This window comes from Microcebus murinus, chromosome 19 (assembly GCF_040939455.1).
Source record: "Microcebus murinus isolate Inina chromosome 19, M.murinus_Inina_mat1.0, whole genome shotgun sequence".
Lineage (NCBI taxonomy): Eukaryota > Metazoa > Chordata > Mammalia > Primates > Cheirogaleidae > Microcebus > Microcebus murinus.
This window is the reverse complement of record NC_134122.1, coordinates 28,650,322-28,675,456: the sequence shown is the minus strand read 5'-3', so window position 1 is coordinate 28,675,456 and position 25,135 is coordinate 28,650,322. Positions and strand designations below refer to the sequence as shown.

At 41.5% G+C, this 25,135-nt stretch overlaps 1 protein-coding gene across 3 annotated transcripts in view; it reads right to left on the bottom strand.

Annotated features, from left to right (window-relative positions):
• The window catches only part of AGFG2 (ArfGAP with FG repeats 2), a 39,153-nt gene that overhangs the window by 13,402 nt on the left and 616 nt on the right, over window positions 1-25,135 (bottom strand). For 2 of the 3 annotated variants that reach the window (XM_012759190.3, XM_012759192.3), the window contains exons 1-3: window positions 10,240-10,594; window positions 1,291-1,384; window positions 271-386 (exon numbers count right to left, since the gene is read on the bottom strand). In XM_012759190.3, coding sequence (XP_012614644.1) covers window positions 271-386; window positions 1,291-1,384; window positions 10,240-10,460 — 431 coding nt within the window. In that variant the 5' untranslated portion in view covers window positions 10,461-10,594. Of the gene's footprint in view, window positions 1-270; window positions 387-1,290; window positions 1,385-10,239; window positions 10,595-25,135 lie in introns of those variants that run through there. The other variant, XM_012759193.3, reaches the window with a different exon arrangement.

Here is a 25,135-nt window from a genome sequence, read left to right as displayed (position 1 = left end):
GACATCAAATCTGCAGGGTTAGCAACTGAGAACAAGTTGTCCTTTTACGGAGATTTATTATTTTGCTGTCAAATGCTCTACCACTGAGCAATACCCCCGTGCTGAGATTTATTATTTTGAAGTCAAAATTTAGCCCTAACTGAATGAGTAGAACAGAATCAACCCAAGTCTAGCCTTTGTAAGAAGTCCAAATTGAACTCTGGAAAGTGGACTGTCACATGAATGATGTCTTGAACACGTTTCCATAGGAACTTCTTTCCTTCTCCTTACCATCTCTTCTTTTCATATTTTTCCTGGAGAAACTCCTTCACCTTCTGAGGATCCCTGGAATCTGGTACTAAAGATGTCCGAGCATCAAACAGACCTAGCCATATCTTCCTGCAAACCTAAAAGAATGAAGTCAGGTGACAAAGGAGTTGGAGCAGAAAGCATGAAATACAAAAGATACCATTTCTAACTTATTCATCAATAAATATTTGTCAAGCATGGACACAGTGCTAGGATCTGGGTATATCTACAAACTAGACATGATCCTGGTTCTCACAGAGTTTATAATCTAATAGGGAGGTCATGCTTTAGACAAGTAAAAATAAATGTATAATTACATGTTATAACATGTATTGAAAAAGGAAAATAGAGGACCACAAGAATTATTTGAGAACTAAATTAGGATGGGGGTAGGGTCAGGGAAAATTTTCAAAGCTCTAGTTTCCAGGGCATCCTCCAGAGGCCTATGATGGCACCCTCTAAGTAAGTTAGAGGGTCTAAGTAAGAGGATAACTTACTTAGAGATGGTCACCTCTAAGTAAGTTAACTAGAGGTACTGCTAACACCAAGGATGGCAACTTCCAATCAACAGATTTAGCTGGGGAAGGAGTTTAAGTCACTTTCAAGTAAATGACATAGACTTAAACCCAGGTTGTCCAGACTCAAGTCAAAAAAGCTGGCTCTAGGAGATCTTACTCAGAGAGCCTAGCCTAGTCAGCTCTGAAAGCTCCTCAGCTGGAGCTCTACCCATTTTCCCCTTCAGCACCCAGGTGCCACCCTTTATGGAGATATTGCTCCTTTCCTTGATTCCCCCAAAAGGGGCTCAGACAAATCATAATTTGTATAACTAAGATTCTGTAAATATACAAATATACATAAGATAAGAAATCTTACATACTAAAAAATTAAGAGAAACTTGACCAAAAAAGAAAACTATAGGGTTTCTCTACAATCTTGAGGCAAAGCTCTACCTACAGATAGGGCAACCACAGCCTTCTGACCATTCCATCAGTGGCAGCTCACCTCATTGCCACGAGACTGCAGGAATACTACTTCAGGTTCAGTGAAAGTTGTCATGGAGATGGACTTGACACGATGAGGAGGGTTCAGGCCTCTCCTGTGGGAAAGAAATAGAAAGAGAAGTATAATGCAGTTAGCACTACAAGCTGTCTATGGGAGGAGGTGGAGGGAGAAAGGATAAAACAATAGCACATAAACTAAGCTCAGCTAGAACCTCCCACCTGAAGCTACTTCCTAATTCCAAGAAAGAAGGGAAACAAGAATATTTTGGAGGCTTTTTATAAAAAGATAGGCAAGGGAGAGTCAGAAGGATATTGTGATTCCAGTCACTCAGGAGAGGGGCAGAATCTACCCATCCAGAAGCTTCCCCTAGCCTGGCTTAGATCCCAACAGTTTCAGTGTTCAGCCTGTGTGTGTGTGGGGGGGTACTTCTGGAACTCAGACATGTAACCACTAACCATTTCCTATTTTATCATTGTTTTAGACATGCAGCACATCTCCCATGATCCCAGAGCCCACGAAAACACAAATCCCTCAAGCATGAAGGAAGGCAAAAACGAAGGCCCATGATTATTCCTGATAACAGAATAGGATTTATTGACAAAAAATGGAGTCCCTAGGCCAGCTGCCCCTACTCTTATCTACACATAAATGTAGAGTGGCAGTAAGGATAGAGAGGGTCCCTCTCCTTCACGAAGCCATCTCTGGGAAAAAAAATATTCGACTTTCTTGTTTCTAGATCTTTCAATAAAGCAGGAATAAATCAAGTTCAACCATGAGATATGAGACTGGCATGGGCAAGAATATATATCCTGTAGTGATGCTTTTGTGCCTGTTCTGTATGTTCTGTTAACTCCCTAGGAGTCCATTTCTGCCTACAGAAACCCTGTGGAGATTACAGTAGAAAAGAAGGCGTCCTTGCCCCCAGTCATCTGGTCTCCAGAGTGTTCTAACACAGGAAACTTGGAGCTAAGCCAGGCAGGCCTTCATAGGTTCCTCTTTCCTTGCACCTTAAGTTTTACTCTATCTAGACTTACTGCCCTTATCAGATTAAAACAAAACTGGCCAAACCAAAACAAATAAACTAGACCCTGGGACCAGCAGAAAAGAGTCTCAGCTGATTATGCCTCTTCAGATTTTTCCTCTCATGGAAAAAATGGGGAACTAAAGATGTTAAAATGAAAATAAATCTAGAATAGGGTCCTGGCTGATGCCTAGGGAAAGCAAAAGGAGAAAAAGAGATTACAAAATGTACCAAATAGAAATCCTAAAAATTCATAAAGAAAGTGGAAAAACATTAATGCTTACTACACACACACAGAATAAAGGTGTTCTTGCCAAGTCTGGGAGAATGGCAATGTTCCTGCTAGTGTAAGTGAAGGCAGTGGGGCAGGGAGTAGGGGGCAGATGACACAGTACAGAGTGAATACCAAAGTTGCAGCTGCCCTTTTGGATGGCAGATTATTCATTATGGGATTCTAACAAAAGACAGAACACTGGAGGGAGGCTACAGTGGAGGTAGTTTTCAGCAATTCTACTGCTAGACTTTTAAGTAAAGGGTCTCAAAATACCCTTATAAAAGACAAGCAATATCAAAGAAGCCTGGTGCCCCCAAAAAAGATAAGAGCCAGGAAAACCAAAAGCAAGGCTTTGTTACTACATATCAAACAATAGCTCTTAAACTTGATCTGTCTTGAAGACTCTCTTCTGATCACATTTCAAAGATAGTCCAGTTTTCTCTCCTAAAGGCTCTGTTGCTAATGGCTTGGTTTGGTTTTGCTTTAAATTCTAGCCAGGCTGCTTTTATACTCTTTCCCTTGCTCTTTCTCACCTTAACCACTGACCTTTCCCCCTCAGAATGTCAGGTGTTTCTGAAGTCTAGCCAGACCTCATTGTTCCTATGATCTCAGAGGTCGTCCTCTACTTTACCTCCTACTAACCAATATTTACTTTGCCAAAATACAAGGCTTTATGGTAGGCACTTTGGGAGATACAAAAATTATAGGATCTAGTCTATCACCAGGAGCTTAACAGGAAGGACCCAGGAAGCCTGGACAAGGATACTTCTCAATGCAGTAGGGTGCTATTCAGTCCCGCACTGTTGGATCAGGGAGAATGTGATTCCAGGATGCAACAGTGGGGGAAGGAAGAGAAATGGTCATGGGAAAGGTAAAACGTATTATGTTTACACTAGAAAAACAGATTCTAGGCCTATCACAAAAAGGTCATTGACATTTCCTGAGAGGACAACCAGGAACTGTTAGCAAAATGTAAACAGGGAGGTGTGCTTCCTTGTTAAGGGAGTGGGAGGTACTCAACACAGGCATCAATCAAAATCGGATGCTTAGAACAACAGAACTTCTTATGGCTGAGCTTGGACTGGAAGTTTTTCTTGGGGGAGTGGATGATAGGATGATGGGAAGGCAGAAAAAATAAGAAGTGATTTAGGTGCTTTGAGCCAAATGAATCTGATGGAACAGGATGTTTCCATAGCACAGTACAAAAAGCATTGCTCTGACCTTGATGTCTGTAGACTGGATTATGTATAACCAGAGCCACACTTTGGGGGCAGGGAGAATTCTCTATCTACAAGGCAACACTCTGCAGCCCAGGAAGAGGGCCTAGTTACATGGCCTATGAGTCAGAGTATTTCTTTTTGAATTACAGAGAGGCCGTGGCTGGCTGAGAGAAGCATTTTAGAAACAAGAGCCCCTCTCTTCCCAGTAGCTGAAATCAAATGGTCTAGGTATGCTGGGTACATACCAGGGTCATGCAATGGGCCAGATGTGAGTCACTGGCCTGGAATTAAACAGACACAACACTCTAGCTTGCACCCAGTCTCCCTAACATAACTCTCAGGCTCTTCCCAAGAGAAGTAAGAGTTGGCAGAAGGCACTGCCCTTCAGTTAGCACAGCAAATCCATTTTGTTATTTCTAATCAGGAGGTGCTTAGGAAATACACAGTTAAATCTATTTTCCTAGAAAAGGGCAAATTTTTCCAATTGCAAGCAAGTACAGCAGCTCACACCTGTAATCCCAGCACTTTGGGAGGCCGAGGCAGGAGGATTGTTTGAGCCTAGCAGTTCGAAACTAGTCTGGGGCAACATAGTGAGACTCCATCTCTACAAAAATAAAATAATTAGCTGGTCATGGTAGTATGTGCCTGTAGTCCCAACTACTCAGGAGGCTGGATTGCTTAAGCCCAGGATGTGAAGGTTGCAGTGAGCTATGATCACACCACTGCACTACAGCCTGGGCAACAGAGTGAGATCCTGTCTCTTAAAAAAAAAAAAAAAAAAAAGCAAGTACATTACTAGGACTCAGGTCTCCAGCCAGTCATGTTGGTTTATCTATTTCAGTTTCTTTTTCACAGGGCACCTAAAGGGCATTTGAAGTATTCTGATCATTCGGCCAGTGAAGCCAGTTTTTTATGTTGATGCTAAAGTCTGCCCAATTCTCTCTCCCTCTCTTCCTTCTTTCCTTTGATCTTTGATTCCTTCTTTTTTTTTTTTTTTTGGCAAGGATGAACCCTTTGATTTTATTAAGCACACTACTATTTCCACAAATGCCATACCTTTTGTTTTTCTGTGGCAATCACCTTCAAGCTGGCCCAAATTTTTGCTTCTATCTTGTTTCATAAAAGCCTCAAACCTGCTCAGCTAAGAAGGTTCTGCCAGGTCAACAGTGGAAAAAAACCAGTTCCACCCAGCACCCAAGTTCTCTTATTTGTGCCAAATATGGACTTGGGAATTCCTTGCCTCTGAATATTTGTGTTCAAATTCATACACTCCAGATTGTGTTTCTTTGCTCCTGGGATTCCACTTTTCTGCCTCTGAGCAGGGTACAACTAAACCAGTTTAGTTTTTATCTTGGACTCAAACATTGCCAAGTATCTCTATTAGGAACTCTCACTAGTAACAGGAAAGTTTCCCAATTACCATGCTCCAGGGTCAATTTCACTAATTTTAGGAAATCTCTTCCTAATCTATATTCTGCTTCAACCCATTTCCTTTGTTCTTCCTCAGTAGCTATGATAAACTGCTTCCCTGATTAGATCCAGGTAGAGTCCTGATAAAATCATTAGCTGCTCTCCTCTTTAGGCTCAATCTCAATCCCATTTACTTTTCCCTTCCTCCACATCTTCTTCCATCCCTTTGGTAATTTATTACTTCCTTGGGGCTTGTCAAGGGGTTCATGGGCCCTTTATGATAAAGTGCCTAAATTTGTAATTTAGTGAGACTCTGTCTGGCAGAGGTAAATAGGAAGCTCTGCCCAGCAGAGGTAAATAGGAAAGGTGAGGGAGAAAGGCATGGAGGGATGGGACTAAAATAGGGGCAAGGTACATGTGTATCTCTCCAACCCAGACAGATGGAAAAGTACTGAATTATTGAACAACATACTACACCTCTCCTTCCATGGAAATAAAATGCTTCAACTAGGAACAACGACTTAGCAAGCCAGACAGGGAAACTAAGGTATAGGCAAATTAAGAACTTGTCAAAAAAAAGAGCTGTCAAGCACATCTTTTTTTTTTTGAGACAGTCTCACTTTATTGCCCAGGCTAGAGTGTTGTGGCATCAGCCTAGCTCACAGCAACCTCAAACTCCTGGGCTCAATTGATCCTCCTGCCTAAGTCTCCCAGGTAGCTGGGACTACAGGCATGCGCCACCATGCCTGGTAATTTTTTCTATATATTTTTAGTTGGCCAATTAATTTCCTTCTATTTTTAGTAGAGATGGGGTCTCACTCTTGCTCAGGCTGGTTTCGAACTCCTGACCTTGAGTGATCCTCCCGCCTAGGCCTCCCAGAGTGCTAGGATTACAGGTGTGAGCCACCGCGCCCAGCCAAGCACATTTCTTGACACCCAGCTCAGAGCTCTGCACACCTTAATTCTGACTCTCATTATTACAGTAAAGTTGGGTAGAAGTAGAAGAGACAAGTAACCGTTACTGAGACCTAATGGATGACAGATTAAAGGATGGACCCAAACAGCCAGGACAAGGAAGCATGTCATATTTCACTGAAAAAAATTGGGCATGAAAGTTAGTGTCCATTGTCCATCTCTGATGTCAATGAGCTCTCAGGCCTCAATGTCCGTTTTCTCATAAAGATCAGTGGTTTATCCAGAGAGGCATTCAGGCAAACTAGAATAAGAAAAAACATTGAAGGCACTGCTTTTAGTGGCAATCTTTACCCCATTTTAAGATTCGAATGGCAGACTCATCCTCCATTAGAAGAGTTAGAAACATAACAAACAAACAAGCATATGTGTATGTTGGCAAAATTAAACAGATACATATCTAGGTTAAGGAAATTAGGTATTGGAAGAAAACCAAATGAATAAAACTAGGTCAAATGTGGGACCTACAATTGTGGCAGTATGTATGTAAATTTAGAAACAGAAACTAGCAGTGTCTCCCTGAGGCCCTCACACCAATGCTGTAGTTTTTTGCTACAGCTGAGAAAATATTTCTCATTAAAAAAGAGAGAGCGAGAATGAGTTCATACATGCTGGAATAAAGGCATAGTCACACCCACCCACCAATATTTAAAAATGTGCATTGTTCTTCAGATCTTAGGAAAATCAACTTTGGCTGCAATAGTCAACTCTGCTACATCAGCCAACTCAGCCGGCTGGGAACTCTGGCAATTTTGCTCACTGCCCCAAAAAGACTCCATCCCCTTAAGAGGTAGACATATTTGTAACACAGTGAATGAAATCTGGCCTTTAAAAATAAAGCCATCCTGCTGTCTCCTTTCTCTGGCTATGGTGCTAAGTATGATATTTCATTTTTTCCTCAATATCTTCTTCATTTTACAAAGATTATTTCTTCTCTTTGCATCATATCTCAATATGAGCTCCCATCATTCCCTAACCCATACTGAGCTTTATTTTACTTCATGGCACTTATCACTACCTACAATTACATATAGAATGATTTATTTATAGTCCAAAAATGGCTTCCACCAGGATGTAAGCTATGTGAAGATGGGGACTTTGTCACTAGCATATCTCCAGTGCATAAAACAGTGTCGGGGGCTTGATAAGCATCCAACAAATATCTGTTGACTGACTGAATGAAAGAATGTGCAGGCTGTTGGCCTACCAGAATTTTTACTTCCCACCAACACAAAATCCTAATTTATGGGCAATCAACCATTTGGATTGAAGATGCTAATTGGTCTACATGCCACCACGGAGCCATGCCTCCCTACTGTCTGCTGGACTGTGTGCTGTCTCACTTTGCAGCCAACAGTAAGCAACCCCTGCCTTACACATTCTGCCCATGGCCCACTTACCAGCTCCCAGCTCTTGCCACAGTACCTCAAAGGGACACAGGTAATGCTTTGTTAAGACTCCTTGAAAAGGTTTATATGCCTTGCCCTTGTCTATGTTAACTAGAACTCCAACTAGCAAATGAGAAGTACTACCAGAACCCAGGCAGATAGTCACAGCCAGGGAAACTCCAACTTCTTTGTAGAATTTCTCCTGATATTTTTTTCCTTATAAGATCAACATGCCTTCAGTTCAGCTTCATGTATTGGCCTAACCTCATGATCCTTCACTCTACTCTCATTTCCTGCTAACAAACGGCCTAACTTCTCATTTCCTAACCACCAAAACATGTTCCCTAAAGTCTACCACCTCAAGAATCACTCCCTGAGTGATTCTCATAATGCTTTACCAAGCATTTGAGAGCATAGCTTTACCACTAAGCAAAAATGTCTTTTCTAGGATTTCTTGAAGCCAAAAAATGGCTAATAGAGTCTTACTACTTGGTCCCATGGGAACTTAAAAGTTCCTAAGGAGCTAAGCCCCCAACTAGTCTGAGGCACACACACCCTCATACTAGTCCTCTTGGGGTACTTCTCTACTAATCAATCCTAAACTAATCAGTTAACCACCTCCATCCAGTGTATGCCAGATCCCAGGTATTTGACTTTTCATTAATGAGATCAACAATAGTGACCATAGGGAAATAGTGGTAAGGTTCTACGAATTGCACGCTGATATTTAAGCAGTTATAATAATTTTTTATAGCAAAAGAAACCAGGTTTTTAATGTGTCCCAGATCCCTTGGTCTTCCTTCTGTCCTGATTGAGAGATATTCATTATAGAAGGGAAATGTTATCTGTGGGATACTTTGAGTTTTATCTTTCATGCCATCACCACTAACTGTTGGTAACACTCTTCCCTAACATTTTCTTCCAGGGCCTAGCTCTGATAGACCATCAATTTTATCCCCCTGCTTCCTTTTACTTCTCTCCAGACTCTAATCAGATTTTCCTTTTCATAACTGGATCTTCAGGAATCTGCTTTTTCTCTTTTTACTTTACACTATAAATACTCCTAACTTTGCTCCTTCTCTCCTCAGAATATTTGTGCCAATCTCAAGTGTCTACTTTCTTGCTTTGAGTCTCTATCTCAACTTATGACACATTCCTGTTTTGATTCTAAATCATTATCCCAAGAGCCACAAAGACTTTTACTTAGACCAAAGTCAAGTTCATCCTTACAATCCACAAATGAGGTTGATTAGAACGTAGAAGTTTGGCAAAGGAGGTAAAAATCCAGTAGAGAAATACCGGCAATCCCAAACTGTGTCTTAAGAGACCTAGATCTTCACTTCCGGTCTGCCACGATCATAACTAATATCAAACAATAAATGCTGAAAACAGCAACCCCCATATGGCATTGGATAAGTTACTAAACCTCTCTTTGCTTCTGTTCTCCCATCTGTTACACAAGAACAATATTGCTTGCTCTTTGGCTCCTCAAGGTATTAGAATAAGGAAAGCTTTCGTTGTTTAAAAAAAAAAAAAAGAAAGAAAGAAAGAAAGAAAGAAAGAAAGAAAAACAATGTCTTACACAATGCTAAAAAAAAGTAAAAATAAATGCCCTGACAAAAAACAAACAAATAAATAAAGAAACCCAAAAAACAGAGATCCAGGCCTGGTATCAGATGTTAATCATGCATTTAACCAAATAATACCTTAAGTAGGGAGTAGGGAGGTTACTATATAACCAGAAATCTGGGCTAGAACTGTGGCTGTAAATTAGCTCTGGCATGACTAAATACAGTGCCAGTGCCAAGCGTAGCATTGCAGATTATACAACAAAGCCCCCCACCTTCAAACTAGAAAGAGTTTACCAGATGCTACCACCAGGATCCAGCCATGGCAACAAGGAGCTTAAAGGTGTAAATGATTACACTCAAAGATGGCTTGTCCAGATTCCCAAACCCTTGCAAAAGTTAAGCTCTCTACCAGGGAAACCCATTGGTTCTACTCTCTTATTTAATAGATTTCATAAGTCTAGCAACTGGGTAACATTCCAAAGCCCTGAGAGATTAGGATCTGCACCTGAACTCTGGACCATGGTTCCTTACTTTCCACTATCTCTAGGCTGTCAGCCTCGGTTAATTTACCTATTTTCAATTGGAGGGACACAAGCCAGAAGGTAGAAAGGTACTCTTTCATTTTGAGGCCAGCTTTCCCTACCTCTTTCCTTTTTGCCTTCCATCTACATACACTTCCCTTTAAAAGTGTGTGTCATTTTCTGGCCCTTTAAATCCCCACCCCCCACCCCACGGGAGCTCCCTTCAATTCTCCACACTTTCTCCCTCCTCATTGCAGTTCACCTCGCCTCCCTCGGGGAGTTTCTCCATTCCTCTCCGGGTGTCCTTCTTCACCTCCAACTCCCCTCCTCAACACGACTCCAGTCTCGTCTTCTTTCCACTTCCCCTTCCCTTCCCCACGACACCTCTGCAGCAGGCGACCCCCTCACGACAGCCAGCGCGCGTCTCCTGGCCTCCCCGCCACCTCCCATCTCGGCTCCCTTCTCTCGCCCCTCGGAACCTGGGCCTCCCCGCCCGCCCCGGGTCCCCGTGGTCCCCCACGCCGACTCTCCGCCTGTCCTTCCCGGTGCTCCCCCAGTGCAGGTCCACTCACAGCAGGCCAGAGCAGGTGGTGCAGACGAAGCTGCCCACGGTGATGTCCACGTAGGTGACCCCGCGCTGGGCGCACTCGAAGCAGTGGCGATTCCCGGCCTGGCTGCAGCCGCCCAACTCCCGCACCCGACGGCACCACACCTCCGAGGCCGCCTCCGCCTCTGCCTTCCCCCCGCCAACCCCCCCACCCGGGCCTGGGCCCTTCTTCGCCGCCATCACCATCGCTGTTCACTCTCTCCCCGCAAGTCAGCAACTACCCCTTCAACCACTGCCGCCTTCCCGCCTCCTCAGCCGCCTCCGCACGCCGGGCTCCGCTGACAGAAGCTCCGGAGCCGGTGGCATCCGCGCGAGACTCCGCCACCCCTCCCCGACCCGCGCTGCCCCGCCTCGCCTACTCTGCACGATGATTGGCTGGTCTTCTCCCACCTCCTCACTCTGATTGGCCCGACCTGGGACGGCCCCCGGTTGCTGGAACCGCTAACACCACGCCCCACTGGCTCCCGGCGTCAGGCCTCTCCCATTGGCCGGCAGAGATCCGAGCCGCGAGAACTGTGTGTGCCCTCTGCTTGTCCCCGCCCCCTCTCGCCACTGCCTCCACTGCGGCCCACCTCCCTGTTTGGATTGGTGAGACCTCGGCACTAGGGCTCTGGAGGCTAACTCTAGTTGGCTGTCAAGGCTGCAAAGTTAGCGCGCGAGACAGAAGAGGTGTCCCGCGCATGCGCATCTCTCGTCCTCCCGGCTGACGTTGATTCCCGCCAAATTTGAAAGGCCTGCTCTAGACTTTGCAGAGTGGTACACAAATAAGAGAAATGGCCATATGAGAGGCTGAGGAGGAGGGGGAAAGAAGAGAACCCTCAGGGGAGAGATAGAAAAGGAGAAGAGTGCTTTATTAGTGCCATTTCATTTACTTTTACCCATGCCGTAGGTGGAATCCTCATTTTACAGTTATAGGTTCAACGACTTGAAGAAGATCACACAATGGGTATGTGGCCCAGGATTCGAATCTGAGTCTTCTAGCTCTAGAAATCCTGCTTTTAATCACCGCACTAGGTGGTATAGTATTCAATGATTTATTTTACACACACTTACTGAGCATTGCTAGGTTTCAGGAACATTCTAGACACTGGAAATACAACGAACCAAAATCCCTATCTTACTGGAGCTTACATTCGAGTGGGGGGAAACGGACACTAAACAAATTGAAGAAACATCAGTTACTGATAAATTCTATGCAGAGAACTATCAGGTCTTGTAAGAGAGAACAACTTGTTGGGTACTTTAGATGGACTGGTGAGGAGAACCATTTCCAAAACGATAACATCTAAGCTGAGACCTGAATAACAAAAAGGAGTCAGTCATGAGGACATCTGAAGAGGATCATTCCAGACAGAAGCCCTAGAGTGAGGAGCAGCAAAAACAAAGCCAGAGAGCGGTTCAGCATGGTGAGTGAGGGGAGAGTGGAGGAGATTGTCCTGGAGTGGGACCGGGTCATGTGGAACCTTCCAGACTTTGGTAAGGAGTTTGGATTTTCTTCTAAGTGTCATGGGAAGCTATATTAGTTAGATTAGGTCCCATTATGATGGAAACCCTCACACTATGCCAGGGACCCAGGCTCCTTCTATCTTGTTGACCATAGTGCATTACCTCTACTCCCAAGTTCACCTCATGATCTAGTCCAGCTTCAGCCCTCATGCCTGTTACAGCAGCAGGGAGAGCATTCTCTTTTTAAGAACATGCCAGGAAACTGCATGCAACCTCACTGGCTCTCATTTCACCAGCCAGAACTTAGAAATATGACCATATCTAAGTGTGAGGAGGAACTCTGGAAAGTAGTCTTTACTTTGGTCTTCCATGTACTCACCTAAACTTCAGAGTTTTATTACTGAGGTAGAAGGAGAGAAGGGTTATTAGGATAAACCACAGTCGCCATTATAAGGGTTGTAGCAGGGGCAAAACATGATTCGATTTGCAGTTTTGAAAAAAAAAATCATTCTGTCTTGGGACTAGGGCAATTAATAAATGGTTTTGGCACTCCAGGCGAAAGATGATGGTGACATAGAACGAAATGGTAGAACTTGGCTGGAGGGAAGGGGATTGATTCAGTGAATGTTTTGAAAAATCCACTAGACTTGTTAATGGATTAGATGTAGGAGGTGAGGGAAAGAGGAACCAATGGCAATCTCTCTAGAGAAGTGCTGTCTAATAGAATGTTCTGTGATGATGGAAATGTTCTGTATCTTACTGTATAATATGGTAGTTACTAGCTACATGTGGCTGTTGAGCACTTGAAATGTGGCTAGTAAAACTGAGAAACTGACATTTTTATTTTGTTTTATTTAAATTTAAATAGCAACATGTGGTTAGCAGCTACCATATTGGAGAAGGTTGCTCTAGATTTTTGTTTTGAGCAACTGGGTGGCTCGTGGTGCCATTAATTGAAAAAGGGGGGCTGAAGGAGGAGAAGGTTAGGGAAGGCTAATAGCCAGAAACCAGAAGCTTTGCTCCAGACATGTTGATTTGAGATCCTTGTGAGGCCTCTGAGGGGTTGATCATGTAGGCCTGTAGATGTATAGTGTGGAGTTCCAGGTGAGGCAGAGCTGGAAATGTAGGTTTAGGAGATATTGGCATATAGGGGTTATTTAAAGCCATGAGACTGGATGTGGTTGCTTAGTTATAGCATGTAGGCAGGGACTGGAAAAGAGCCCAGAAATAAGCCCTGGGCACCCCAATGGGTGCTTTTATTCTCTGTCTCCAGTTATCACAGCCATAAACGTGTTTTAGCATCCCTAAAAGAAGGCAACACCAAGTCACATCCAGATGTGCAGATGGGACATCTCATCCAACCTTATTATTTTTTTAAATTTTAATTTTTAGATCCTGCCACTTTAAACATTCCTTCTAAATTTCAGAGTTCACAATATCTAAAAGCTGCCCATTTCTCCTATAGTTCCTTATTAGCCAAGGATTATTTCTTATCATCTTGAAAATTTGAGCAAATTGATAACTTTAGCTATCACACATAGTGAGTGAAAAAGATTAGGATGTTACTAGACAGTGATGGTTAATTTTTGCCACTGGGTGTGGTAGTGTGAGGGCAACCAAAGGACTCATCCTCCTCCCATTTCTACTCCACCCAGCCCATATCAGGGAGTAACAACTCTATTTCCCCATCATAATCAGGGGGAGCACAGCCAGCATGGGGACACCCTTTTCTGCCATTGCCCTGGTGGTAGGAGGAGTCTCAAATGGCCAGGCAGAACCCTTTTTGGGCTCCCTGGTGAGAACACCTCACCCTTGGGCAGTGAAGTCTGAAAAGCATGAGTGACTTAGGGGATGGAAAGTAAATATTTTTAGAGAGAAAAGTAATAGTGAGAGCTGCCACCTCCCACCCCAACCCTTGGTTTCTGGACCTCTTCTACACTGGCTGAGGGAGACTTGGCACTGCATTTCAGTCTCTGTTTGGATCACATATCACTATCTGCAAGGGAGAGTCCCAGCTTCACAGGTGTGGTCTCCTGGATACTGCTAGATCTATTTTCAGTAGACCATTTCATTATTCCACAAGGCCAGCTGCTTCTTGTGGATGGGAAATATGATAATGGCCCATGGCTGGCCAACTGTCTTATTTCTTTCACTGAGAGGCGAGTTCTTGGTTAGAGACAATTTTGTCTGAACCACCTTGTGTTATACAAAGTCAGTAATTACAGGGATGGTGAAATAGTCCAAGGCATAACTTACAGGGAAAAGAAATCCACCTGTAGAATAAATGTTTCTTCTAGAGTGTATAAGTCACCTCACCCTCTATAACAGAAGGGACCTGATAGAGTTGACCTGCCACCAGATTTCTGACAGATTCCCAAGAAACTTGGTGAGCTAGTTAGCCCTTGGGATGGTATCCAGCCTCCTACTGAAGTCATTTATTGTTTATAACACTTTCTTTTTCAGTTGATTTTTGTTTTCAGGTAAAGTTCACATGATTTTCAAGTAATGATAGTTTTAACTTCTTTTGATTTTTTCCTAATTACTTTCTCTTGTCTAATTAAATTGCATGAACATCCAGAACAAGTGAAATAATAGTGGATATCTTTTCTCATTCCTTACTTTAATGGGAATTTATCTTTATTTCCCCATAAAGCTAGATGTGACTTTAGAGTTAACATAGATATATTTTATCATATTAAAGAAGTACTGATTTATTCCCAGGTTATTAGTTCTACTGATTTTGTTTTCTAACTTAATTTCTGATTATATCTATTACTTCCTCTCTTAGGCTTATTTTGCTATTATTTTTTATTTTCTTGAGTTGGATGCTTGAGTTGGATACTTATTTTATTATAATTTTTTGTCTATTCATTTAAGGCCAAAAACATGAGCATTGTTTTAGCTGTATCTCAAAACATATGAGATACAGCTATATTGTGTTTATTATTATTATTTTCTAAATATTCTGCATTTTGATTTGTATTTCTTTATTGACTCTAGAGGTTTTTTTTTTTAAGAGAACAATAAAAAATTTTCAGGTGTCATGAACATTGTTCCCCCTTGGTTTTAAAACTAATGTCTAGGCCGGGCATGGTAGCTCACGCCTGTAATCCTAGCACTCTGGGAGGCCGAGGCGGGCGGATTGCTCGAGGTCAGGAGTTCAAAACCAGCCTGAGCAAGAGCGAGACCCCGTCTCTACTATAAATGGAAAGAAATTAATTGGCCAACTAAAAATATATACAAAACATTAGCCGGGCATGGTGGCGCATGCCTGTAGTCCCAGCTACTTGGGAGGCTGAGGCAGAAGGATCGCTTGAGCCCAGGAGTTTGAGGTTGCTGGGAGCTAGGCTGACACCATGGCACTCACTCTAGCCTGGGCAACAAAGCGAGACTCTGTCTCAAAAAAATAAAAAAATAAAAATAAATAAATAAAACTAATGTCTAATTGTATTACATAGTGGTCAGAGAATGATATATATAGTAGTTCTATTTCTTGAATTTAATGAAGATTTCTTTTTTTTTTTTTTGAGACAGAGTCTCACTCTGTAACTCAGGCTAGAGTGCCATGGCATCAGCCTAGCTCACAGCAACCTCAAACTCCTGGGCTCAAGCCTCCCAAGTAGCTGGGACTACAGGCATGAGCCACCATGCCTGGCTAATTTTTTCTATATATTTTTAGTTGGCCAATTAATTTCTTTCTATTTTTAGTAGAGATGGGGTCTCGCTCTTGCTCAGGCTGGTTTCAAACTCCTGACCTTGAGCGATCCTCCTGCCTCAGCCTCCCAGAGTGCTAGGATTACAGGCGTGAACCACCTCGCCTGGCCACAATTAACACATATTTTATATATGTATTATATACCATATTCTTACAATAAAGAGAGCTAGAGAAAAGGAAATATTTTTATATTAAGAAAATCATATAAGAAAATGTTTTTACTATTCATTAAGTGGAAGTGGATCATCATAAAGGTCTTTATCCTCGTCATCTGCACAGTAAATAGGCTGATGAGGAGGAAGAAGACGGGTTGCACTTTCTGTCTCAGGGGTGGCAAAGGTGGAAAAAGTGGAGGAAGTAGAAGGGGAGGCAGGAGAGGCAGGCACACTTGGTGTAACTTTATGGAAATGCATCATAACTTCTGTCTGACTTTTTTGCTTTTTCATTTCTCCAAAAATGTTTCTATACATTGCCAGTTCTTCTTCCACGATTTGCTTTAGTGTCAGTGCCACTGTCACAGAAGAATCCACATTGTAAAAGAAGGCAAAAGCAGTTTCGAATAATCAGAATGCCTTTGCCACCAGATAGTCTAATGTCAATTTGTTTTGTGGCACTGCTTCTTCTACATCTTCTTCTTTATTTTTTTTTTGAGACAGAGTCTCACTTCTGTTGCCTAGGCTAGAGTGCCATGGTGTCAGCTTAGTTCACAGCAACCTCAAACTCCTGGGCTCAAGCGATCCTCCTGCCTCAGCTTCCCAAGTAGCTGGGACTACAGGCATGCGCCACCATGCCCAGCTAACATATATATATATATTTTAGTTAGCCAATTAATTTCTTTCTATTTTTAGTAGAAATGGGGGGTCTAACTCTTGCTCAGGCTGGTCTTGAACTCCTGACCTTGAGCAATCCACCCACCTCAGCCTCCCAGAGTGCTAGGATTACAGGCGTGAGCCACCGCGCCCAGACTCTATATCTTCTTCTTCATCGTCTGGCCCTGGTTCAGAAGCACTCATCTCCATCAAGTCATCTTCTCTGTTAATTCCTCTATGTGGTGTCTATTTGTTCTTGAATTTCTCCAAGATCCATATCTTGAAACCCTTCACCCCTCACTTTTTTATATATCCACAATCTCTTTCATGATTCTTTGATTGGTTCTGTCATAAATCCTATGAAATCATGCACAGCATCTGGACACAGTTTTTTACAGCAGGAATTTATTGTTTGGGGCTTGATGGCTTTCATGACATTTTCAGTAACATTGATGACATCTTCAATGGTATAATCCTTACAGACTTTGCTCTCTATAGTGGGGTTCTCTTCCATAGGGTTGAAAATCCTTTTAGTAGAGTGTGTAATGAGCCTTTATGATCCCTGATCTAGAGGCTGAATTAGAGGCATGTTTGAGGGCAAGTAGACCACTTTGATGCCTTTGCTGTTGAACTCATGTTTTAGGTGGCCAGCAGCAATTGTCTAATATCAAAAGAACTTTAAAAGACAATCCCTTACTGGCAAGGTAGTTCCTGGCTTCAGGGACAAAGTATTGATGGAACCATTCCAGAAAAAGGGTCTCATTGTCCAGGCCTTCTTGTTGTACAACCACAACACTGGCAGCTAATGTTTATCTTTTCCCTCCACAGTCCCAGGGGTTTGCAGCTTTGTAGATGAGAGCAGTCCTGATCATAAACCCAACTGCATTTGCACAAAACAGTAGAGTTAGCCTGTCTCTTCCTGCCTTAACTCCTGGTGCTCACTTCTTTTCCTTACTAACAAATATTTTTTGTGGCATTTTTTCCCAGAATAAGGTACTTTCATCTGCATTAAAAACCTGTTCTGGCAGATATTCCTTTCTCCTCATTGATTTTCTTTTTTTTTTTTTTTTTTTGAGACAGAGTCTTGCTTTGTTGCCCAGGCTAGAGTGAGTGCCGTGGCGTCAGCCTAGCTCACAGCAACCTCAAACTCCTGGGCTCAAGCGATCCTTCTGTCTCAGCCTCCCAAGTAGCTGGGACTACAGGCATGCGCCACCATGCCCGGCTAATTTTTTATATATATATCAGTTGGCCAATTAATTTCTTTCTATTTATAGTAGAGACGGGGTCTCGCTCAGGCTGGTTTTGAACTCCTGACCTTGAGCAATCCGCCCGCCTCGGCCTCCCAAGAGCTAGGATTACAGGCGTGAGCCACAGCGCCCGGCCTCCTCATTGATTTTCTTAATGGTGTGTGAGAACTCATCTGCTGCCTCTTGGTTGATACAAGCTGCTTCTACTGATACTTGACATTTTAAGAAAATGTTATATTATCCTTTTATCTTTGTAGTGACTTGGAATATCTTGACATTTTTAAAGCCAAACCTCTTTCTAAAATTATCAAACCATCCTTTGCTGGCATTAAATTCTCCAGCTGGTTGAGGAAGGAGTATTGCTTGAGCCCAGGAATTTGAATCCAGCCTGGACAATATAGCAAGACTCCATCTCTGAAAGAAAGCAAGAAAGCAAGCAACCAAGCAAGCAAGCAAGAAAGAAAGAAAGAAAGAAAGAAAGAAAGAAAGAAAGAAAGAAAGAAAGAAAGAAAGAAAGAAAGAAAAATAATAAATTCTCTAACTTTATTTTTATTTATTTATTTATTTTTAACAGACTCTGTCTTACTATATTGCCTAGACTGGTCTTGAACTCCTGGGCTCAAGCAATCATCTTGCTTCAGCCTCCTCAGTAGCTGGGACAGTAGTAGTTGGTGCCACTGACTGCATCTGGCAAATTTTCCAACATTAAATCCTTCACTTTCGTTTTTCTTTAAGTTGTCATATAATGATTTTCCTTTTTCTCAAATCATATTAGAGTCTATGGGTATGAATTTCTTTTAGCAATCTTGCATCACATAAAAGCTGCGTTTTCTGACTTTTCTAATTCAGTAAGTGTGAAAGGAGAAAAGAAAAAAACAGAGCTGCATTTCTAACAGAGATAAAAAGGTATTTTGCAAAAAGTGCAAAGTTTTCATGCCAGATATTGTAGCTGCAGCAACAGCTTTGTGAATTTCCTTGACTTTCTTTTTTTCTTTCTCTTTTTCTTTTTCTTCTTTTTACAGTGGTCCTTACATGCTGGATTCTTTTTGTCTTGAAATGGCTGGCAACCACAGCAGCAGACTTCAATCTACAGTACGTATCAAACAATTTAACTTTTTCTTGTAATGCCATGACTTTTCTCTGCTTCTTGGGAGCACTTCCAGCATCACTAGTGGCACTTTGTATGGCACCCATGGTGTTATTTAATGTTTCCAGTACTGCACTAAACATGATGACAAATATGCAAGAACTCTGAAATATCTCCCCTTTTTTTGTAAAAAAAAAAAAAGATAAGGTCTGCTACATTGCCCAGGCTAGAGTACAGTGGCTATTCACAGGCTCAATCATAGCTCACAGCAGTCTTGAACTCCTGGCCTCAAGCCATCCTCCTGCCTCAGCCCCCCTAAAGTGCTAGGGTTACAAGTGGGAGCCACTGCACCTAGCACAGTTATTATTAATACTGCATTTTTACATTTGTTTGCATTTCCCTCAACTTCAAGGCACCCTGTATGATCTGTAAGTCTGTATATAAGTTTTGATAAATTTTAACTTTTTATAATGGATTTGTGTCTAGTAAATGACTAAACAGACTAATATCTACATATATTTTATGCATTCATAACATACCTAACTTTTTCATAATAAAATTTTTTTTTCTATTTCTAGGCTATGTGGTTCATCTGCAAGTTTTTTCAAATTATCGCAAGTCTCCAAAACATTTTCCAATATATTTATTTTTAAAAATTCATGTATAAGTGGACCCACACAGTTCAAACCCATGTTGTTCATGAGTCAACTATATGGTCATGAGTTGCTTAGTGACAGGGATACATTCTGCGAAAAGCATTGTTAGGTGATTTGTCATTGTGTGAATGCCATAGATTGTACTTTCACAAATCTAGATGGTATAGTCTACTACACGCCAAGGCTATATAGTATAGCCCATGGCTTCTAGGTTACAAACCTATACAGCATATTAGTGTACTAAATACTGTGGGCAGTTATACACAATGGTAAGTGTTTATGTGATAAACATATCTAAAGATGGAAAAGGTACAGTAAAAATACAATATAAAAGCTCCATTATAATCTTATGGGGCTACTGTCATATATGCAGTCCATTGTTGATGGAAATGTTCTTATGTGGTAGATACTTGACTATATTTCTTGGCTATGACACTAAAGACACAGACAACAAAAGAGAAAATAGACAATTGGATTTCATGAAAATTTAAGAATTTTGTGCATCAAAAGATAATATTGACTGGATGAGGAGGTTCATGCCTGTAATCCCAGCACTTTGAGAGGCCAAGGTGAGAAGCTTGCTTCAGGCCAGAAATTCAAGATCAGCCAGGGTAACATAGCAAGACTCCATCTTTCCAAAAAAAATTTTTTAATTAGCCACATGTGGTCCTGCATGCCTGTAGTCCCAGCTACTCAAGAGGCTGAGGCAGGAGGATTACTTGAGCTCAGGAGGTCAAGGTTGCAGTGAGCTAGATCATGCTACTGCACTGCACTCCAGCCTGGGTGACAGAGCTAGACCCTATCTTCAAAAAAGAAAAAAAAAAAAAAAAGACAATATCAGCAGAGAGAAAAAAGGCAATCCATGGAATAGGATAAAATATTTGCAAATTATATATCTGATAAGGGATCAATATCCAGAATATATAAAGAGCTCCTAAAACTCAACAATAACAAAAGAGACAACTCAATTCAAAAATGGGCAAAGGACTTGAATAGACATTTCTCCAAAGAAGACAAATGGCCAAAAAGTATGTGAAAAGATGTTCAACATCATTTGTCATTAGGAAATGCAAATGAAAACCACGGTGCGATATCACTTCACATCCACTAAGATGGTTGTAATCAAAAAAGTGGGAAATAACAATTATCAGTGAGAATGTAGGGAAACTGGAACCCTCGTACATTGCTGGGGGAAAAGTAAAATGGTGCAGCTGCTGTGGAAAACAGCTTACCAGTTCCTCAAATAGTTAAATATAGAATTACCATATGACTTAGCAGTTCCACTCCTAGTTATATGCCCTAGAGAATTGAAAACAGTTACTCAAACCAATTCTTGTACACATATGTTCATAGCAGCACTACTCACAATAGCTCAAAGGTGGAAATAACCCAAATGAATGGATAAAGAAATTGTGATATTCACATACAATGGAATATTATTCAGCCATAAAAGGAAGGAAATACTGATATATTCTCCAATGTGGATGAACCTTGAAAACATTATGTTAAGTGAAAGAAGTCAGATACAAAAAGGTCACACTTTGTATGATTCTACTTATATGAGATATCCAGAATAAGTATAGAGGCGTAAACATATTGGTGGTTGCCAGGGGCTGGGGGAGAGGGGAATGAGTGGCTACTTAATATCTATAGAGTTTTATTTTGGAGGTAATGAAAATGTTTTCTAACTACATAGAGGTGGCTGTAGTTAGAAGGCACTAAATGCTACTGAATTGTATAGTTTAAAATAGCTAATTATGTTATGTGTTATGTGAATTTCACCTCGATTTTTAAAAAATACATCAGACCACTAGATTCCCTCCCTATCCATTACCCACAGGTGGATGACTGTCTCTTCTCCTCCCTGAAATAAGATTGAAGGCTTATCCCTGGAGAAAGTAAAACAGAGGGTTTCCAGACTGTGAGACACAAACCCAGTTGAGGATGAGGGTATCTTATTGAAAATACAGTGATTTGAAGAAAGCTAGTGCACCAAATGTTGAGACTCCCAGCCTACTCCCACTCCTAGCTTCCAGATGCTGGTAGCCACGTAGGCCTCTACCCTCCAGGCAGGATTTTAGAAGTGTTTTTTCTGGGAAATATGATTAGTCCAAGAAAACAGACTTGAAGACCCTGACTTTGGAGTTTCTCCATGGAAAGTGCTCAGCTGGGTCTCACCCTACAGGGAAACCCATAAGTGAAAATCTCCTCCTAGTCATATGGACCTGCCAGGAACTTTCTGTGCTCACTCTAGTGCCCACCTAAGGATCACCAGTATTTCTCAGGAAAACCTCTTCTATGAAAGGCATAGTTCAAATTAAGAGAAGCAACTTGAAAGAAACATACTGCTAATATATAGAAAGAATACAATTTTACAAAAAAATTCCACCATAATTAATATCCTTGGAGAGATAAGGTACCATGTTCATGAAACAAAGACAGAATGCTCTTTTAAAAAGAATATTCAGAAAACAAGAAAGAAATCTTGCAAATTAAAAATATGAAAACAGGCTGGGTGCAATGGCTCAGGCCTGTAATCCTAACACTCTGGGAGGCTGAGGCAGGAGAATCGCTTAAGGCCAGAAGTTCAAGACCAGCCTGAGCAAGAGTGATACCCTGTCTCTACAAAAAGTAGAAAAATTAGCCAGCTGTTGTGGCCCAAGCCTGTAGTTCCAGCTACTTGGGAGGCTGAGGCAGGAGGATTGCTGGAGCCCAGGAGTTGGAGGTTGCAGTGAGCTATAATGATGCCACTGCACTCTAGCCCAGGTGACAGAGGGAGACCCTGTCTCAAAAATAGTTAATTAATTTAAAAAATGAAAACCTTAGAAGAATGATAGGAAGTTGAGGAAATATTCCCAAAAAGTAGTTCAAAAAATGAGATGGAAATAAAATACAAGGTAATTGAAGGACCAGTCCAGGAGATCTAATATATGGATAATAGAAGTTACAGAGAAGAGAAAAAAACAAGGGAAAAAGTATCACTGAAAAATTGAAGAACATTTCCCAGAATGGAAGGGCATGAGCTTCTAGATTAACAGGACCTATCAAGGGCCACAGCACAATTAATAAAAACCAAGAACCTCACTGAGGCACATCCTTGTAAAATTTAGAATAGTGGAGATAAAAAATCTTCCAACTTTCTAAGGGTACAAATAAATGATCCATGTTAGAATTTATAATAGCATCCCTGAAAGCTAGAAGGCTAAGTAAGGTACAATGCATTCAAAATTCTGTAGGAAAATAATTTCCAACTTATAATTCCATACATAACCAATGTACGATTATGAATTACTCCAAAGACATTTTCAGTAGTTCAAGGTTCAGATGCAAGTGACAGAAAACCCAAAACAATAGTTACAATTTTCTTTCCCTTTCATATAAAAATCTAGGTCAGTAGAATGGCTCTGTTCCATGAAACTCTCAAATTCATTCCAGCCCCAACTCTGCCACACCCAGGGTGTGACCCTCATCCTCATGGTCTAGGATGGTAGCATATAAACGCTAGACACCAGATGGTGTGGATGATGAAAAAGGTGCCAGGGGCATTTGCCAGCTATTTCTTCAGAAAGTTCTTCAGAAGTGGCCACATAACCCTTCTTCTTACATCCTGTTGGTCAGAATTGGGTCCCATGGCCACACCTAGCTACAATGGAATCTGGAAAATGTAGAAACATAGACTTTGTTTTGGATGGTCTGAGGCACAGCTAAAAACTCTGCTACTGTGGAAGACTGGAAGACAGACATTGGTTGCATAAGTAGCAGTCTCTGTTATACGGTCTTAAACATTTCCTGAGCAATTGCTCAGGAAACTATTGGTGGAGTACCTATGTGAAGAGATAAAACAAGAAAGAGGAAGACTTGGGATCCATGAATGAAGGTATCCAATACAAGAAATATGAAAGGAAGCCAGGCACAATGGCGCATGCCTGTAGTCCCACCTACTCAGGAGGCTGAGGCAGGAGGATTGCTTGAGACCAGGAGTTTGAGTCCAGCCTGGGCAACATAGTGAGACCCCATCTCTCTCTCTCTCTAAAGAAAGGTGGAATCCCTAGGGTAATAGTGAGAGGAGACCCCAAAGTCACAGCTAAGCTTCTAGCATAGAAGACAGCCAGTACAGAGTGGAGAAGATCAGAAGGTTCTTGGAGGGGTTTCTTCAAAAAGATGAAACTGATAGAAGACCTAAAAGTCTACCGTTATCCGGCAGGTGCAGCAACATACCTTCACTGTCCTGTAACAGTCTACTTCATATGTTTCAACATAATGAGAAGACATTTATACATAAGGGGTTCAATTAGGAATAATATCTTAAAATGTAGGCAAACAAAACAACAGGCAATTATTAACTCCAGGGAAAACAAATGGAAAAGTAGTAACATTATAACATGTGGCTCAATTATGAATAACATTTACATAGTTATGAAAATATAACCCTAAATATCTTTCTAACTAAAATAAAAAACATATACAGATACTCCTGGACTTACAATGGAGGTATGCCATGCTAAACCCATTATAAAGTTGAAAGATTAATAAGTTGAACCATCTGTGTTCAGATAATGGTGGGATGGGAAGTGTGTATGGGACTGGGAAGTTAAAGCTAACTTTCATGTCCACAGCAGTAAGTCAATTGATAATAGGTAAAACTGAAAAACAAAATCAAGAGCTAAAAGTATAACCATGGTATCTAGGAATATGGAGATAAACCAAATACCAAAATAATCAGCTATAAGAACTGAACAAAGCATCACATATACTCACCAGCAAACTGGTATTAACTGAGCAGCACCTCAGTGGACACATAGGAACTACATTAATTGGGTATTGGGCAGGTGGGAGGGGAAGGGGGGCAAGCATATACATACATAGTGAGTGAGATGTACACCATCTGGGGGATGGTCACGCTTGAAGCTCAGACTTGGGGGAGGCAGGGCAAGGACGTTATTTGAAACCTTAAAATTTGTACCCCCATAATATGCTGAAATAAAAAAATATACTCTAAAAAAAAACTGAACAAGTGCTTTCCTCTGAGGAGCTGGAAATGGTGGAGTGTTGGAAGGGGTCTTCTATTTATTCTAACAAGCCTTTGGAAGTATTTAACTCTTTACATTTTGTACATGTCAAACTTTATTAAAAATTAAAACAAATTTTAAAACAGAAAAGATAGGCTGGTGCAGTGGATCATGCATGTAATCCCAGCACTTTGGCAGGCCAAGGTGGGAAGATCACTTAAGGTCAGGAGTTGAAGACTAGCCTGAGCAAGAGTGAGACCCCATCTCTACAAAACAATAGAAAAATTAGGCAGATGTGGTGGTATGCGCCTGTAGTCACAGCTACTTGGGGGGGACTGAGGCATGAGGATTGCTTGAGCCCAGGAGTTTGAGGTTGCTGTGAGCTATGATGATGCCACAGCCCTCATGCCTGGCCAACTGAACGAGACCCTCTCTCCAAAAAAATAAAAAAAGCAAAAAAAGATAATCAGATTCTCTTTCTTGAGTTTTTCAGGTGAGAAATCAAGTAGAATCAGGTGGAATCAAGTAGAAGGAAACAAACACCAACAAGTGGTATACAGTGGCTAAGTCACATTTACACTCTGAGGTAGAGGAAAATTCACAAATTCCTATTGTGAAGCACCTGGCTTTTTCCTGGACTCAGAACTTCCTTCGGTTTCAATCTACATGAAACCTGATGCCACTATGGCCCAGATCTAAGAGATTTGGTCTCCTCATTTATCTGTCTTACTTGAGCTTCCTTGAGTGACCTTTTTTTTCTTGCAGTGAAAAAAAGCCCTGCTACATGCTGCTTCCAAAACTTATTAGGTGAAAGAGTATAAAATGTAGCAACTAGTCTTTCATTCCACACCCCCCACACCTCCACTTTGAAGGTGATATTCCATTACTGTGT